At 38.0% G+C, this 16,755-nt stretch overlaps 1 protein-coding gene across 1 annotated transcript in view; it reads left to right on the top strand.

The window, feature by feature from the left end:
- fblim1 (filamin binding LIM protein 1) overlaps nt 1–14,163 on the top strand; it is a 34,182-nt gene extending 20,019 nt beyond the window's left edge. Inside the window, exon 8 of the mRNA XM_073031832.1 lies at nt 13,359–14,163. Within this exon, the coding sequence (XP_072887933.1) occupies nt 13,359–13,472 (114 nt within the window). The 3' untranslated portion in view covers nt 13,473–14,163. The remainder of the gene's footprint in view (nt 1–13,358) is intronic.
- Nucleotides 14,164–16,755: the final 2,592 nt, after the last annotated feature.

Here is a 16,755-nt window from a genome sequence, read left to right as displayed (position 1 = left end):
GCCATATCATACGCCATAGGCGCTTCGATTACTGGGGCCAGCTTTAATAGTAATTAGATATTATCTCGCGGGCCAAAGATAATTCCACTGCGGGCCGGATTTGGCCCGCGGGCCTTGAGTTTGACATATATGATCTAAACAATCCTTATAGAAAGTCAGTTGATATCTAGATCATGTTAGAATCGGTGACCTTTAATTGAGCAATGTCACAGCTCACTCACGTGGACCTTATCAATTCAATGACTCTACAGTACTTGAAAAGGAACAGAGTGTTGGCGTCCTGGTCAAAATTCATTGCACAATAACACCCACAGAAAGTGACCTATAGGTTACTGAACTCTCAATGTTTGAGGACTGTTGCAGATATATTTTCCTCCAAAACAACAGTCACATACATCAAAGCAAATCTTTATACATGAAGTATTATGGAACATCATAAAACTTGTAACTTACAATCCATATAGTATTAAGGCTTTACTGTAAGACATCATTAAGAATTTGCTGTGGATTTATAGTCTAAACTCAAATAATCTGTTGAAAGTACAGAGAAACTCAGCAGAATGAAGTCAGCGGCACATGATGAGAAGCAGTTTCAGCCAAATATTTAGAAAACAATATGAAAAAATTGGAAGAATAAACACTATGTGTTGCATTACGTCATGCTAACCAGGGAAGCTCCAGTTTCCATATTAAGTTGTACTGTTATATGATGAGTTGCTCTCACCCAACATTACTGAAATACTCTAAATTCTGTCCATGACCACTTAGACACATGACCTGGCCGTATGCAAATTGGTTTCCAAGTTTTTCACATTGTGAAAGTGACCTTGACTATAAAAAAACTTGCTTTCTGATCATTGTGCTTCAGAAAAGAGTATCAACTTTCTCCTTGCAATCTACTGTTTGATAGTTTTTGATAATGAAAAAGGGCTCTTGAACTTCAAAGTAAACTCAACAGTTGCAGGGATCTTAAAGTTTCAAATTTATTATCAAAATATATATACGGTACTATATACAACTTTGAAATGTTTTTTGTTGCAGGCATTCACAAAACAAAGAAACACAATAGAATTCAGCAGCACACACACACCCCCCCCCCCCCCATCACCACATATCCAATTTGCAAAGGTGGACAAACCGCACAGATAGTAAAGACTACGAAAACAAAAACACGTGGAACATGAATTACACAGTCCCCGAAAAAGAGTCCACAGCCACGGAGCCAGTTCAGTGCAGAGATAGAGTGATGCCTACCCAGGAGCCCAATAGCTGCAGAACAATAACTGCTCCAGAATCTGGCCCCATGGGACCCAAGACTCCTGTACCTTCTGCCTGAAGGTGGTTGTGAGAAGAATGCGAGACTGGTCAAACGCAAGCAGATGGTACAGAACACCAGTTTGTTTTCCACTCTCATCCTTGATGATTTTAACCTTGCTTGCTGCTTTAATCAGTGCGGAGTAATAGAGCTGACAACAGTTTTGTCTTCTGCTAACAGGCTTCGACGTAGCGTCCACCCTCAGTGATGGGGCTCTACCAGCACTTTCTAGACTCTAGTTCGCTGAATCTCTCAGATCGCAAAAGTGCCAGATCGTTTAGTCAGTTCAAAAGTACATCCTTAAAAGGGAAATTACATGCTGCAGACTGCAGCGATCGCAGTTCAGGAGATGTATGCATATATACTAGATATATATCTAATCCCACTATGAAACTAAATTAATAAACATATTGATTGCACTTTACAATCAAGATGACATTAGTATGTTGTTGAATTTTGTTTAAAAAAAAATAGATTAATGAAGACCTCCCAAAAATTCATCATGATACACGCAATGTGTGGTTTGAATTCAGGACAAGGATACAATAGCACACTTCTCTGTATGACTCAGTTATTCATTTACTACACTATCAAAAATATGACTAGAATTGTATGTACTCCCATAACTGGGAGAACTTCCATTTGAAAGACCACATCTAGGACAGTTTTGCTCATGGGGAAGTTTAGGTCAGAACTGCTGCCCATGGTACATCTCAAATCATATTTCTTTGATAGAACATTAAATCTGTTGGACAAACACATGGTAGAAACCCATAAGTGGAGGAAGTCCGCGCTGCTTTCCTGGGAAATGCACTGAAAATGCAACAATATACCTTCTCATATTTCACTTGGAAGAATAGGAAGCTTTAAATAGAGAATTTTAAAAAGTAAAATTATATATAGATTGAACCATAAAACATAGGAGCAGGATTAGGCTATTCAGCCCATTTGATGGAGATGGTAGCCTCATTTTGCAGCAAAGGAGACTAAGGAAAGGAAGAGGTAAATACTGAGCATTTCTCTCTCTAATAATGATCATAGATCATCCTGATTGCCGTGTCTGAGAATGGTGCTATTTCTCCCATTCATGAAGCTAGAGTAACAGGGCTTTGGGATGTTAGGTTAGCAAATAGGTAGGTATCTCTGGTCCATCATCTTTTTAAATGTGGTACATAGGAGAAAAAATTAAATCACAACATTTAAAGTGACAGTGAAGAAAGTTGAGTCTGATCTAACATGAGCTAGATCTTCAATTCAGAATTCACCTTACTTTTAATAAGAGCTTTAATTGACAAGGTGTGTTAACATAGATATTAGAACAAAAATTGTAATATTAGTTGATTTGAGAATAATAAATGATGAATATAACACAAAAATATTCTGGAGATTTGAAGTCTGAAGGAGGAGGGAAAAGGAAGAACTACTTAGCAGGTCAGGAAACAGATAAGATGGTTCATGTCAACGATCCTTCCTCAGAAATGGGAATAAGTAATCAATTTTATCTGAAAACCAGCATCTTAAAATATATTTTTAAAATTCCATTTTTTAAAGAAAGATCATCAATCTGAAATGTTAACTGTTTCTCTCAGTGAGTGAAGAATATATAAATATGAGTAACAGCACTTGGTATCATAGTAGCAGTTGACTGTGGCACATCCAGAACCCTTAGTAAAACTGAAGTCAATGAGAATATTAGGGTAAACTCTCCAGAGCATTAAATCATATCTAGCACCAAAGAAGAAGTCTGTGCAGCCTCCAAATTAATGGCATAAATATTGATTTCTCCTTCCGGTAAAAAAAGTTTCACTCCCCATTTCTTCTATTCCCCACTTTGTCCTCTTACCTCTTCTCACCTGCCTATCGCCTCCCCCAGAGCCCCTCCTCCTTCCTTTTCTCCTATGGTCCACTCTCTTTCTTATCATATTCCTTCATCTCCAGCCCTTTATCTTCCTTACCCACCTGGCTTCACCCATCACCTTTTAACTATCTCCTTCTCCTAATCCCACCTTTTTATTCTCTTCCTCCTTCCTTTCCAATCCTGAAAAAGGGTCTCAGCCTGAAATGTCGACTGTTTATCTATTTCCATAGATGCTGCCTGGCCCGCTGAGTTCCTCCAACATTTTGTGTGTGTTGTATTTGGAACTAATACATTGTTTTCTAGTTCTGTAGTAGTGTTCTAATTTATTCTGTATTTCATCTAAATACATAATTTGTTACTCAGTTAAACAGCAGTTTTGTCTTTTTTATACCTTTTAAATTATTTCCATAAAAATGGCTAATTGGGGTATCTTCTTAATTGGACCAAACATACTGGTCCCAAAATGTCCGAATTAACTGGAATCCACAGTATATAAAAAAAGAGTATTACTGCAAAGCCAGAATTTTCACTACAAAGATCTAAACAAAAGCTTAAAAACTGAAAATGCTGGAAATATTTAGCAGGTCAGGCAGCCTATTTCAAGCCAAAGGTCTTTTTATAGAACCAGAAAGGTTAAAGAAAAAAACTTCAAAAATGTTCATTCTTCTACTTAGGCAGTCACTAGGTGCTTTGCTTCCACTCCAGATTTTTTAATGGGTTTTGAGGTGTGATCCACACTCCGCCATGGGTAGGGGTAGATGGTGTTCGTTAAAGTTGGTTTGATTAGGATGTTGTGTGGTTCTGTTTACTCCTGTGATAGACAATCTGAAAGTTTGGTGTCTTCTGGCTCCTTCTCCAATTTGTGACTGTCAAGGCTCGGGGATTCCTGCTTACTAATTTTCAAAGAAACTTTTGAGAATTGTCCTTGAAATGTTTTCTGTATCCTCTAGGAAATTTCTTACTACAATGAAGTGAAACTAGAATACTTGTTTCATAAGTCAAGCAGGTAGATGAGTTGATTGATCTTTTTTATTCTGGAAAGGAGGCAAAGGTTGAATAGTTTCCCGTTCATTTTGTTGGAGTCAAATATTGAAAAAAATTATGAGAGTTAGTCTTATGATACTGTCTTGCTTGGTTTCACTCTGCACCAGAATTAGGTTTGTGGTGGAGCTATAGAGCAAACATAGAATATAAACAAATTTGAGGACTTTCAAATAGTTAAGAGACTCACAAACTGATGTTGAAGGTTATTGTAGGAATTTAAAAAAACATGCAGTGATGGGATGGGTGTTGCTCCCTACATTTTTCTTGGGTTTGTTTTACAGTGAATATCACATCCATAATACTTCTCAATGGCTGGAACCTGCACTGAAACTCTAGGTGGAACTCTTTGGCTACTGGAAGAAGACAGCTGAAGATTTTTCTTCAGTCCTGATGAAGGGTCTCGGCCCGAAACGTCGACAGTGCTTCTCCCTATAGATGCTGCCTGGCCTGCTGTGTTCCACCAGCATTTTGTGTGTGTTGCTTGCAGATTTTTGTGATGACTTCCCCTGCAAAAATTGGAGGCTGTTCTGTAAATACTGACACAAGCCTCATCTCCTTTCTTGAGATCATCACAATTGCAGCATCTCTGGCATGCCCTTATGTGCTCTGAGCGGAATGAGATGAGGTTATGAATATGTGCCATGTGTTAGAACTTCAGGAGGGTTCCAACTCCTCCAGAAGTCTTCTTGTTTCTCCAACTGTTGAATGATCTTTTCAACACCTTTCTGGGGTAGTTACCGTCATGGATCTTCCAGTGAGATCCCTTTTGATCTTGATGAGATCCTCTCTATTCTTGGATCTAAGTATAGCTGATTCTCTAACAATACCCAGCATTTTGCTATTACAATACAGGAGTAACACACATTTTTAAAATATTTTGCTTAAATTGCCTTTGCTTCAGTTATTACTTGTTGAAATTTCCTAAAAAATCAAATTTTAAAACAGGACCTTTTTTCAATATAATTTAAACTTTCTTTTGTATCTGGTTTGATATTGAATCCACGAATACTAAATTATACTTTTTCCCACAATTTCTCCTTGTTTCCTAATCCTTCAATCTGTTAAAGTCTCTGAGCTTTAATCAGCTCACACTCATCAACAGGCAAGTTAAAATATTTTGCATTCTAAGTCCAACCTTGAATGTTCTAACAGGGCAAAGATTAGAACAAACATTTTGATAAATCATCAAAAATGCTGGATGGAGCAGGAAGTTTCCAATATTAGGGAAACAGACAAGTACTATGTATCACACTATGGAGTGTGTTAATTTAATTCTACTGATGCCCAGTGTTACTGGGTCAAAATTATAGCTTGCTGGGAAAGTAGTTCTATTATGTAAATGGCTGTGTGATCTCGTTGGCAGTTTGTTTCTTTGTCTGTCTTCCTGCTTAAACTTGAAATACCAGTTCCTGAACAATGCACATTTCATAAGCAGAAGCTTCCAGGAAAATAGAGTCAGAACTACTAAATATTTACCCTCAATGAATGCAACAAGGGTGTAACCCACACTTTTAAAAGGTAACAACAGGCTTTAGTTAAATTCTATCTACAAGTAGAGGTAAGCATGTATTTGTTGAGTTCTAAAGGCTTTATTTTCTCCAAAAAATATGCCAAGCAGTTGATGATAGAGTAAAATTTAACTACAGGGCAAGACAGTGGGCCTTAACTGTGGATACATACTCAAGCCTACTTATGAACATTAATTACATATATCGATTTTTGAGAATTCCACTTTTTGCTGCAAACTCAACTTCAAAAGTGATCAAGTACACATTTTCAATTCATTTTTGGATTATTAACAGGAATGTCTTGTTTTTCACCATGCCTAAAGATGTGGTGGCTGAGGTGCAGCATTCTTGTATATTTGCATCCAAGATAGTGAAGTTAACATAAATTCCACAGGGGCTGAAAGACTTGCTTGTGGTTCTAAAAGGCGCTAAAGGTGGTAGGATTGGATAGTGCTGTTCCATCCAACTCTATTAGCATTGGAAAAAGAGTAAAAGACTAATTCTTGTGTGATTGAGTGAATACATTTTCAGTTCTTTAAAATATTTTCTTGAAATTGCATGTTTTCTTAGTTCATTTGTGGATGTTGTCAACACTAGGAAGGCCAGCATTTATTGCCCATGTGGTAATAATATTCCTGCTGGTAAAGGCAAGTGTAGACTTCAAGTACTAACTAGTGTTGTGCACAGTTCTGACATAATCTCTTTATTTTATGCCTCAGGTAACAAGAATTTCTGAACATACACAGGACAGTCTCTCTACTATTCCACAATTCAATTCTTTACTGTACTGCCCTGTTCTATTTTCCTCATTACATTAGATTTCACCAAAACTCCATTTGCCATTTTTTCTGCACAGAAAAGCAGATTATCTATATATTCCTGCTGTTTAAACTATACTTCACTGTCAAGCATAGACAATTTTTAATACCATCTGAAACCTTTTATTGTGCCTCATCCATTTAGGTCTAAATCATAAATACATATTTTTCTTAGCACAGTGGCACATCCAGCAGAGTCAGTGCCAGAGTACAGGATTCAATCCTGACCTTGGGTGCTGTGTGGGGCTTACAGTTGATCTCTGTTACCACCTGGATTTCCTCTGACCACTCCAATTTCTCTCCCAATCCACCCAAAGATGCGTGGGTAGGTAAATTAATTGATCATTACAAATTACCACTAGTGTGTAGGTGAGAGGTACAAGCTAGGGAATTTCAGAATAAAATGGTATAATCTAGAACTTGTGAGACATTGGTAGTTGATGGTGAGTGTGGACTTGCACCAAAGAACCAGCTTCCACACTCTATCTCTACCTCATTTGATAAAAGAGTGAGCATTTCACTTTCTGGAACCCTAATGGCAACAGTCTTACAATCACACAAATATCTACAGTATTGTGTATCCAATTTTTCAGTCTTGGATGCTGAAAACTATTGTATTTTTGAGCAATCTGCCACAAAGGACTTTGTCAAACCTTTATATAAGTACACTGCTACCTCCTCATAGAATTAGTCAAGACACAATCTTCCCAAAAGAAATCCAAACTAATTGTCCATGGTGAAACAACTCCAAAATGGTGGTCCAGTAGCAAAGTGTGGGAAAAATAAGTCAAAATTAAAATAATGACATGGAAGGAAGTGTTTACATTACAATGATGCTCATGTCTTCTCTAGTGGAGAAAGATATTCTCAGTGATTTGTGGTTGCCTTAGTGAATTCATATTCTGCAGCTAGATATTAACTATTTTGGCAAATTGCTAAATACTGTGTTTTATATACTGGTCAATGGTTATATGCAGTTGAGACCAGTATGGTGAAGAGAAATTTTGCATGAAGTTAGGACTTCACCTCCTTAAGGATTGTGCAGTATCTTGTAAATCAGGCATTCCAAACCTTTCTTTATGCCATGAAACCCTACCATTAAACTAGTGGTCCTTGGACCCCAGTTTGGGAACCCCTATTATAAATGATATCTTATTTGTCTCTAGAACTAATAGATATAATGTTGCAATTGGCCACCGGCATATCATTAAGAGTAATCCTGATTTTCACTATGGTCAACAGCAAGGAGGTCATTTTAAGGTCAAATGTCTCCTTTCTGGAAGAGTCTTAGTGTCTTTGAAGTCAGCCTCTACCAAATTGTAGACCAAACATATGTAGATTCACAAATTAAGCTGCTCAAGCTTTTGAATTTAGGAGTACTGTCTGCTTCAAAGCCTTGTTTACTTCCTACTTGCTTCCCAAGTTCACACGTGGCATTCTCTTTGTGTGACGATTTGAGATGAAATGCATGGAGCAGCACCAACCACTATAAATATAGCCTTTTTCAACCTCAAAGCATTTGATTTCATCCACAGGGAGATAGTGTGAAACTTCATCTCAAAGTCAGTCTTCAGCATATGTTTGTTTCACAATGGTATGCAAGCCATGATCCTAAACAATCCACAATCTCAGTGAAGACTCTCAAGGATGTGTCATTGCTCCACTTTTTCCAATAACCCTTGCCCCAATGCAGAATGTCATCAACAAGATGCCTGCTAGAGTGGAGGGTATAAGACTGCTCAGAATGGAGGGGAGCATTTTGGATGGCATTAAGAATTCTTATTTGCATACATCAGGAATATACAGAATTCCAGAACAGAGAGCAGTAAAAGAATAGCATCTTATCAGCTACCCACTCACCCATCTGGTCAGGTACCTTCTACTCAATCTGTGGTTCCCACATTGACTTCAGTAACCTCAGAACTAAAATGGAAGCATGTTACACTCAACATTGAGACACTGCCCAGGATCATATTTACATCAATCTGTCAAGAGATTGGGGAAAAAGTCAAACCTTAATTTATGATACAAAAGGAGGATAAATTTACAGTCAGGCAGCTTTCAAAAGGACATTGGCAGGTTAGAGAGCAGACAATTGTGAAACAATATAATTTATTGTGGATAAATTGAATTAAAAACGAGGGAGCATACACACAATGAAAATGTATTAATGTGGACCAAAAGACCTGCCTCAAAAATGTTTTCTTAGAGTACAAATGTACATAATGAACAATTTAAAAGAGCAATCAGGAATTAAAAAAGAATGTAACACAGTAAACAAAGTAAATTTGTTTGAAATACTGATTAGAGCACTTTCTTAGCTCCACTATAGAAAATACAATGTGATTGTTTTTGTTGGAGCCAAGAGGGAAATGAGATTTAAAACAATTAAATATTATTGCTGTCAGTTGAAGTGCCTTCAGTTTTTGAAGGGGCAACAATGGAAGTGAAAGCATTGATTGTCTGGTATGGAGGGGCCATTGCACAGGATTGGAAAAAGTTGCAGAATGTTGTAAACTATGCCAGCTCCACCCTGGGCACTAGTCTCCCCAGCATCCAGGACACCAATGTCCAAATTGCACAATAGAATGAAATAATTAAACAGGAATATAGAGCAAAGAATCGGATTAGGCTTTGAATGAGTTGGATAAGGCAAATGGCCTTGTCTATGCACTACACGATCAAGCTTGTTATTGACCACAACATTTATACTATATACATCTACCCTCAAAAATGTCTATATTTAGTCATAAATATACAGCAAACACTAAGAATTTTCCTGGACCAGATACACAAGTATACTGCCAACAACTTAAATGAATTACAATAGGATTTACTAAATGAGACACAGCACAAACGTCCTTTAAAAGCAAAATGCTGTACACAATTATTTAGTTGTAAATGACAATTGCAACAGAATAGGATTTTCTTAATGGACTTTTCAACTGAACAATAGTTAATATTCTTGAATAGATTTTTAAGTTACCTGGAATACAAGATTAACAAAATGGGCCAAAAATCTTTAGATTAAAGATGTAGAAAAATAAGTATTAAAAAAGCCTTAAAATTTAGGGTAGGACAATTCTTCCTCTAGAGCAGAAGCAGAGTAGGATAGTGCAGTATAATCGAAATTTTTGGCAGTATTTCAGGAGATCCAGAATTTGTAGTAAACCAATAAATAAGGCAACGTCACTACCACTGCTTAAATAGAATTCTAAACCAACACTAGATAGTGCATTTTTTTTGTTTCAAGGTTATAATTATGGGAAACAGAAAGATGAAATGGAATCATATAGGAAAATACTCCAATGACCCAGGCATTAAAACATAATCACTGATAATCAGTTTCTTGTTTCTCTACAGTCATGACAAATAATTGATCCTTATATAACAATTGCATTTTTACTTAGTTGCCTTTGCAACCACCATAAACTACTCTAATAAGACACGTAACATTAAGAATAATGATGAAAATTCACTTCAATGTGATGAAAGGTCTACGCAAAAGAGGTCTGAATTTGCTAACTTTAAAGTAATGTGTGGCATATCAGACACCATGCACTGATTTTGCTGCTAACTTCAATGTGCTATCACTTGGACTGGTTACCTTGAATGTATACTGTAAAAGAGTATTAAATCTAGTCTTTACAGTTAATAGACTAGGGCAATGACAGTTCATCTAAACCCAGTATACTAAATGTAACACTATTATACTAGCAGATGGTGTTGAAATCTGGATACTGCACAACTGAACAAACTGCTGTCTGGAGGTGAAGTGTGAAGTGTGCAGAAGCGGAGTACATTGTGTTATGAGTACTATTTTTAGTGTGAATTATTGCATGTGACAGACATGTATTGTGCCTTTGTGAAAGTAGATTAATGTCCTTGCATTAGCGTAACATTGCATAGTATTACTATGGAAACATTTTTGTTTCTGTGTGAACTGTATTGTAAGGACAAATTTTGATATTAACATTTGATAGCTTACTATAAAGTCCGAAGTTCAAAGTAAATTATATTATGAAAATACATTTATGTTACCATATACAACCTTGAGATTCATTTTCTTGTGGGCATACTCCATAAATCTATGACTAATAATCATAACAGAATCAATGGAAGACCACCCAACTAGAGTGCAGAAGACAATAAACTGTGCAAGTACAAAAAAAAGTTTTAAAAAAGCAGTAAGCATTGAGAACATGTGATGAAGAGCCCTTGAAAAAGAATCCACTGATTGTGGGACATTTCAACAGTGGGGCGAATGAATTTGAGTGAAGTTATCCAATTTTGTTCAAGAATCTGATGGTTGAGGGGTAGTAGCTATTCTTGAACTTGGAGGCTCTTACACCTTCTTCCTAAGGCAGCAGCGAGAAGAGAACATGTCCTGGGTGGAGGGGGTCCTTGATGGCTGCTGCTTTCCTGCAAGTATTTCATGTAGATGTGCTCAATGGTTGGGAGGGCTTTCTTCATGATAGACGGGGCTGTATCTACTACCTTTTGTAGAATTTTCTATTCAAGGACATTGGCGTTTCCGTACTAGGCTGTGATATAGTCAGTCAATAACTTTCCACAACACATCTGTCAGCCTGACATCGGTGGTGGGAAAGATGCTAGAGTCCATTATTAAGGATGAAATAGTGGCATATCTAGATAGCAGTGATAGGATTGGGCCGAGCCAGCATGGATTTACCAAGGGTAAATCATGCTTGACTAATCTGTTGGAGTTTTTCAAGGATGTAACCAGGAAGTTAGATGGGGGAGATCCAGTGGATGTAGTGTACCTCGATTTTCAGAAGGCATTTGATAAGGTCCCACATAGCAGATTGGTGGGTAAAATTAAAGCTCAGGGCATCGGGGGGAAGGCATTGACATGGATAGAAAACTGGTTGGCAGATAGAAAGCAAAGGGTAGCAGTGAATGGGTGTTTCTCGGAATGGCAGGTGGTGACTAGTGGGGTGCCACAGGGCTCGGTATTGGGACCACAGCTGTTTACCATTTACGTTAACGATTTGGATGAAGGCATAGAAAATAACATTAGCAAATTTGCTAATGATACTAAGCTGGGTGGCAGTGTGACATGTGATGAGGATGTTAGGAGAATTCAGGGTGACTTGGATAGGCTGGGTGAGTGGGCAGATACTTAGCAGATGGCGTTTAATGTGAGTAAGTGTGAGGTTATCCACTTTGGGAGTAAGAACAGGAAGGCAGATTATTATCTGAATGGTATAGAGTTGGGTAAGGGAGTAATACAGAGATCTCGGAGTCCTTGTTCATCAGTCACTGAAGGTGAATGAGCAAGTGCAGCAGGCAGTGAAGAAGGCTAATGAAATGTTGGCCTTTATTACAAAGGGAATTGAGTACAAGAGCAAGGAAATCCTCTTGCATTTGAACAGAGCCCTGGTGAGACCACACCTGGAGTATTGTGTACAGTTTTGGTCTCCAGGGTTAAGGAAGGACATCCTGGCTGTAGAGGAAGTGCAGCGTAGATTCACGAGGTTAATTCCTGGGATGTCTGGACTGTCTTACGCAGAGAGGTTAGAGAGACTGGGCTTGTACACGCTGGAATTAAGGAGATTGAGAGGGGATCTGATTGAAACATATAAGATTATTAAGGGATTGGACAAGATAGAGGCAGGAAATATGTTCCAGATGCTGGGAGAGTCCAGTACCAGAGGGCATGGTTTGAGAATAAGGGGTAGGTCATTTAAGACAGAGTTAAGGAAAAACTTCTTCTCCCAGAGAGTTGTGGGGGTCTGGAATGCACTGCCTCGGAAGGTAGTGGAGGCCAATTCTCTGGATGCTTTCAAGAAGGAGCTAGATAGGTATCTTATGGATAGGGGAATCAAGGGATATGGGGACAAGGCAGGAACCGGGTATTGATAGGAATTGATCAGCCATGATCTCAAAATGGCGGTGCAGGCTCGAAGGGCCGAATGGTCTACTTCTGCACCTATTGTCTATCTGTAGAAGTTTGTGACAGTTTTAATGTCATGCTGAATCTCAGCAAACAATAAGGAAGTAGAACTGGTGCCATCCTTTCTTCGTAATTGCACTTGCATTCTGGGCCCAGAACAGGTTCTCCAAAATAATAACACCTAGGAATTTAAAGTTGCTAACTCTCTCCAACTCTGATCCTATGATGAAAAACTGGCTTATGGACCCCTGGTTTCCTTCTGAAGTCTATAACTAGTTCCTTGGTCTTGCTGACATTGAATAAGAGGTTGGTGTTATAACACCACTCAACCATATTTTCAACCTCCCTCCTATATGCTGCTTCATCAACATCTTTGATTTGGCCTACAACAGTGGTGTCATCAGCAAATTTGAATAAGGCATTGCAGCTGTGTTTAGCCACACAATCGCAAGAGTGAAGTGAGTAGAGCAGGGGACTAAACACACAGTTTAATGTGGTGCACCTTTGCTGATGGAGAGGTTGTTGCCAATCCGAACTGACTGGGGTCTGCAAATGAGATCTAATTGCACAAGGAGGCATTGAGGCCAAGGTCTAGTCAGTTTTAATGAAGACCAGGAATAGATCAAACTTCTGTAAAGGGAATGGTCCAGTGACTTAATTTATTTGGGAGCATCACTCATAATTTCCTTTGAGTACATATTCTGGGGTTGATATTGTTTGTGTGTTAATCTAGGGACAGGGCTGTGTGCTGAGAAATCCACTTAGACCCTTTGTCACAATCAGATTAATTGTGGTAGGATTAGGATGCTAGCAATTCAAGTTAGCATTAGTGAAGAGTTTGGAATGTAATGTCTATTTACTCATTCTGTGGATTAAAATGTTTCATGTTGTATTACAGAAATGTGGAATTGTTCTATCTCCTGACCCAACTGAAGAAGGATGTTTTCCACTCAACAAACAGATCCTTTGCAAGACTTGTAACATATCCCTAAGTACCAGCTCCACTACTTGAAGACCAGATTTTAGAACTGAATTATTCAACTTGTGAACTGCTGTTTGTTGTTGCAGATCTCTATTTTGTTTCTAATCACTTCAAATAGACAGTATCAGAACTTAGACTGCTGAAAAACCATTCCTCAGACCCCATTTATGTGAGAGGCTTCTGTATACTTAGCTCTAATGTGCCAAAAAAAACCCTTGAAAATACCAGATTTGATGAATAGCCGATGATCAAACCCAAAATAACTATCAGCTATAAGACTGGCATCAGCACCCTCCTTACAAATTTAGTGATAACACTGAGGGGCTATACAAACTGGCAGTCACATTTTCCCTATTGTGAAATTATGTCATCACTTCCTGATTGGGCAGGTATGGAATGGAAAGCCTGTATAATGACTTAATTTACTGTATCATGCATTATAAGTAAAGAGTACTTGTCTACACAAGCTCAATGTAAAAGAAAAAATGCATTCATGTAAGCCTTTGAGATGGGTACAGGCACGATGGGCAAGATGGCATGTTTCTAAGCTAATTCAACTGCATCCAAGTTTTTTTTAATTTTATGAAAAAAGTTTTACATTTATCTTCCTGATACCAGCTCCAAATATATTGCTGCCAGTTCCAAGGACTAAGCAATCTTTACATATGTAGCACATTTAATACACTATTTCATATTAAAAGTTGTGAATCTTTGTACTTGATATCTGTTCCTATTTACATTAGATCAGAAGTTGCACACATCAAATAACACTGACCCCCAAAATATATCCAACTTAAATATAAGCAATCGTGCTTTAGGTTGTATTACATTTTGGAACCAGCATAATTACAGAACTAATTATATATATGTCACTTGAATAACAAAGGGTCTTTAAAAGCAGCAGCAACTGTCCCACCTCAATTCATATTGAAGTACGTCTTTTCCACTGCATCACAATGAAACGGTAAAAGAAATCAATATACACAATTGAAATAATACAAACCAATTTTAATCCTTGATTTATGCCAAGTGGTTTAATCAAAGGTTGGGTGGCAAAAAAACATTTGTTCTCAGGATAAGGAGGAAAAAAGTTAGGAATGCTAAATGCCATCCAGCAATTCCAACTGCTGGATACCATTTTTATAATTGCCAAGTGCAATATTGGACTTGGCTGTGTAGCCTAAACAGTGGAATATTGTGCCATCACTTTGCATTACACAATTTGTACAAGGAGAATGTGTCGAGATTGAGTAGCTTGCAAATACATTCTAGCCTCGAGAGGTGCAAGAGAAAATCAAGAAAAGGTACAGGGGGCTAAACACTGATTTGTGCTGCCACCAAATAGTTTGCACAAGTTACATGTCTCCTTACAACCAACTGCTGCATTTTAGTATTATTTCATTGACTATGAGGAAAATTTATTTATTATTGTCACTTGAACTGAAGTACTGTGGATAAATTTGTCTTGCATATTGCCCATACATTATAACTGTGCATTAAGTACAAGGTAAAATAAAGTGTAGGATAAAGTGTTACAGTACAGAGAAAGTGTGGTGCAGGTACAGTAAGATGAAAGATCACTGAAGTAGAGAGGGGTCAAGAGTCCATATTATTACATCAGGAAACCATTCAATAGTTTCTATTGAAAGAACTGTCTTTGAGCCTGGTGGAATATTTTCAGGCTTTTGTCCCAATGGTAGAGGGGAGTGGAGAGAATGTCTGGGGTGGGTGGGGCCTTTGATTATGCTGGCTGTTTTACTGAGGCAGTGACATGTGTAAACAGAGATTGTGGAGGGGAGGCTGGTTTCCGTGAAGCACTGAGTTGTGCTCACATCTCTACAGTTTATTGCAGTCATGAGCAGAGGAACTGCCATAATATGATTCAACACAATAGGAAGCTTTCTATAGTGCATAAATAAAAATTGTTAAGGGTCAAAGGGGCTGTGCCAAATTTTCTTAGCTTCCTAAGTAGAGGAGCAGTAAGGTCCTATCAATGTGATTGGATCAGGGTAGCCTATTGGTGATGCTCACTCTCATGATCTTGAATATATCAACTGTCTCAATGTCAACATTGTTACCGTAAAGAGGCGCTATGTGTTGCGTCCTCTTCTTGAAATCAATGACCAGCTCCTGTTTTACTGACACTGAGGAAAAGGTTGTTATGACACCATATCACTAGGCTTCCTTTACTCAACTCATTAAGATACAGCCCATTTAGTGGTGTCATCTACAAATGTGCACATGGAATTAAAGCAGAATCTGGCTATGCATTTGTTAGTGTATAGGCAATGGGGTAGGGGGACAAGGATGCAGTCTTATGGTATGCTAGTGTTGGCTGCCCATCCTTACTGAATGTAGTCCATTGGCCATGAAGCACTGAGTCCTAGGATTCGGAGTTTACAGATGAGTTTGTAATTGTAGTACTGAAGGTAGAGCTGTGGTTATTAAACAATAGCCTAACATAGGTGTCTTTGCTTTCCAGATGCTCCAGAGATGAGTGTAGGTCAGGGAGATGGTGCCTACCATAGAGTTATTATGTCAGTGGACAAGCAGCAGTAAGTCGAGATTGCTTGTGAGGCTGGAATTAATGCATACCATGACCAGTCTCTCAAAACACTTCAAGATGATGAATGCAAGAGCCACTGGGTCACATCATAAAAACAAAATGCAATGTAGACAAATCCAAGCACAATAGCCATAATCACAACCTGTCCTACCCAAGTGCACAAGCTGAAAACAGATATGAGATTATTGACTCTTGCAAGTCCCCTTGAAGCCACACACAACTCTTTGGAAACACAGTAGAAATAAATCACCAAAAAGACCATAATGATTCAAGATGGCAGTTCCCTTTTTCAAATGCAATTTCTTTTGGGCCTTAAATAATGCCTTCATAGTAATATATTCCTTAATTAACTACCAAAAAAAACCAGAAAAAACCTTTCACTTGTACAAAGAATAATAAAATCCTCAAAGTAAACGTCCCCCAAGTACAACCTAATAGTGTAACTTATAGCTTATCCATACTTGTAATATTGCGTAAGGGTTATATTTCTGCAAAAAAAAGTATGATAGCTGTTTTACCATCGAGTCTAGGTAAAATGCTGCTGAGAAAATAAGTGATTACACACTGGTATAAATGTATTTCTTGAAGCATACTAGCTAACAGAAGCAGCAAGATTCAATTCCCAAAATAGAAAAAGAGTTCCTATTACAAATCTGCACATTCAGGATGCTACTGCAGTTGATTTCAGGGGTTCTCAGAAGGGAAATAAATCATTGCACTATTCTGAGTATGAAACCTACAAAATAT

This window comes from Hemitrygon akajei, chromosome 29 (assembly GCF_048418815.1).
Source record: "Hemitrygon akajei chromosome 29, sHemAka1.3, whole genome shotgun sequence".
Lineage (NCBI taxonomy): Eukaryota > Metazoa > Chordata > Chondrichthyes > Myliobatiformes > Dasyatidae > Hemitrygon > Hemitrygon akajei.
Note: the sequence above shows the minus strand (reverse complement) of the source record. Positions and strands in the feature narration are given on the sequence as shown.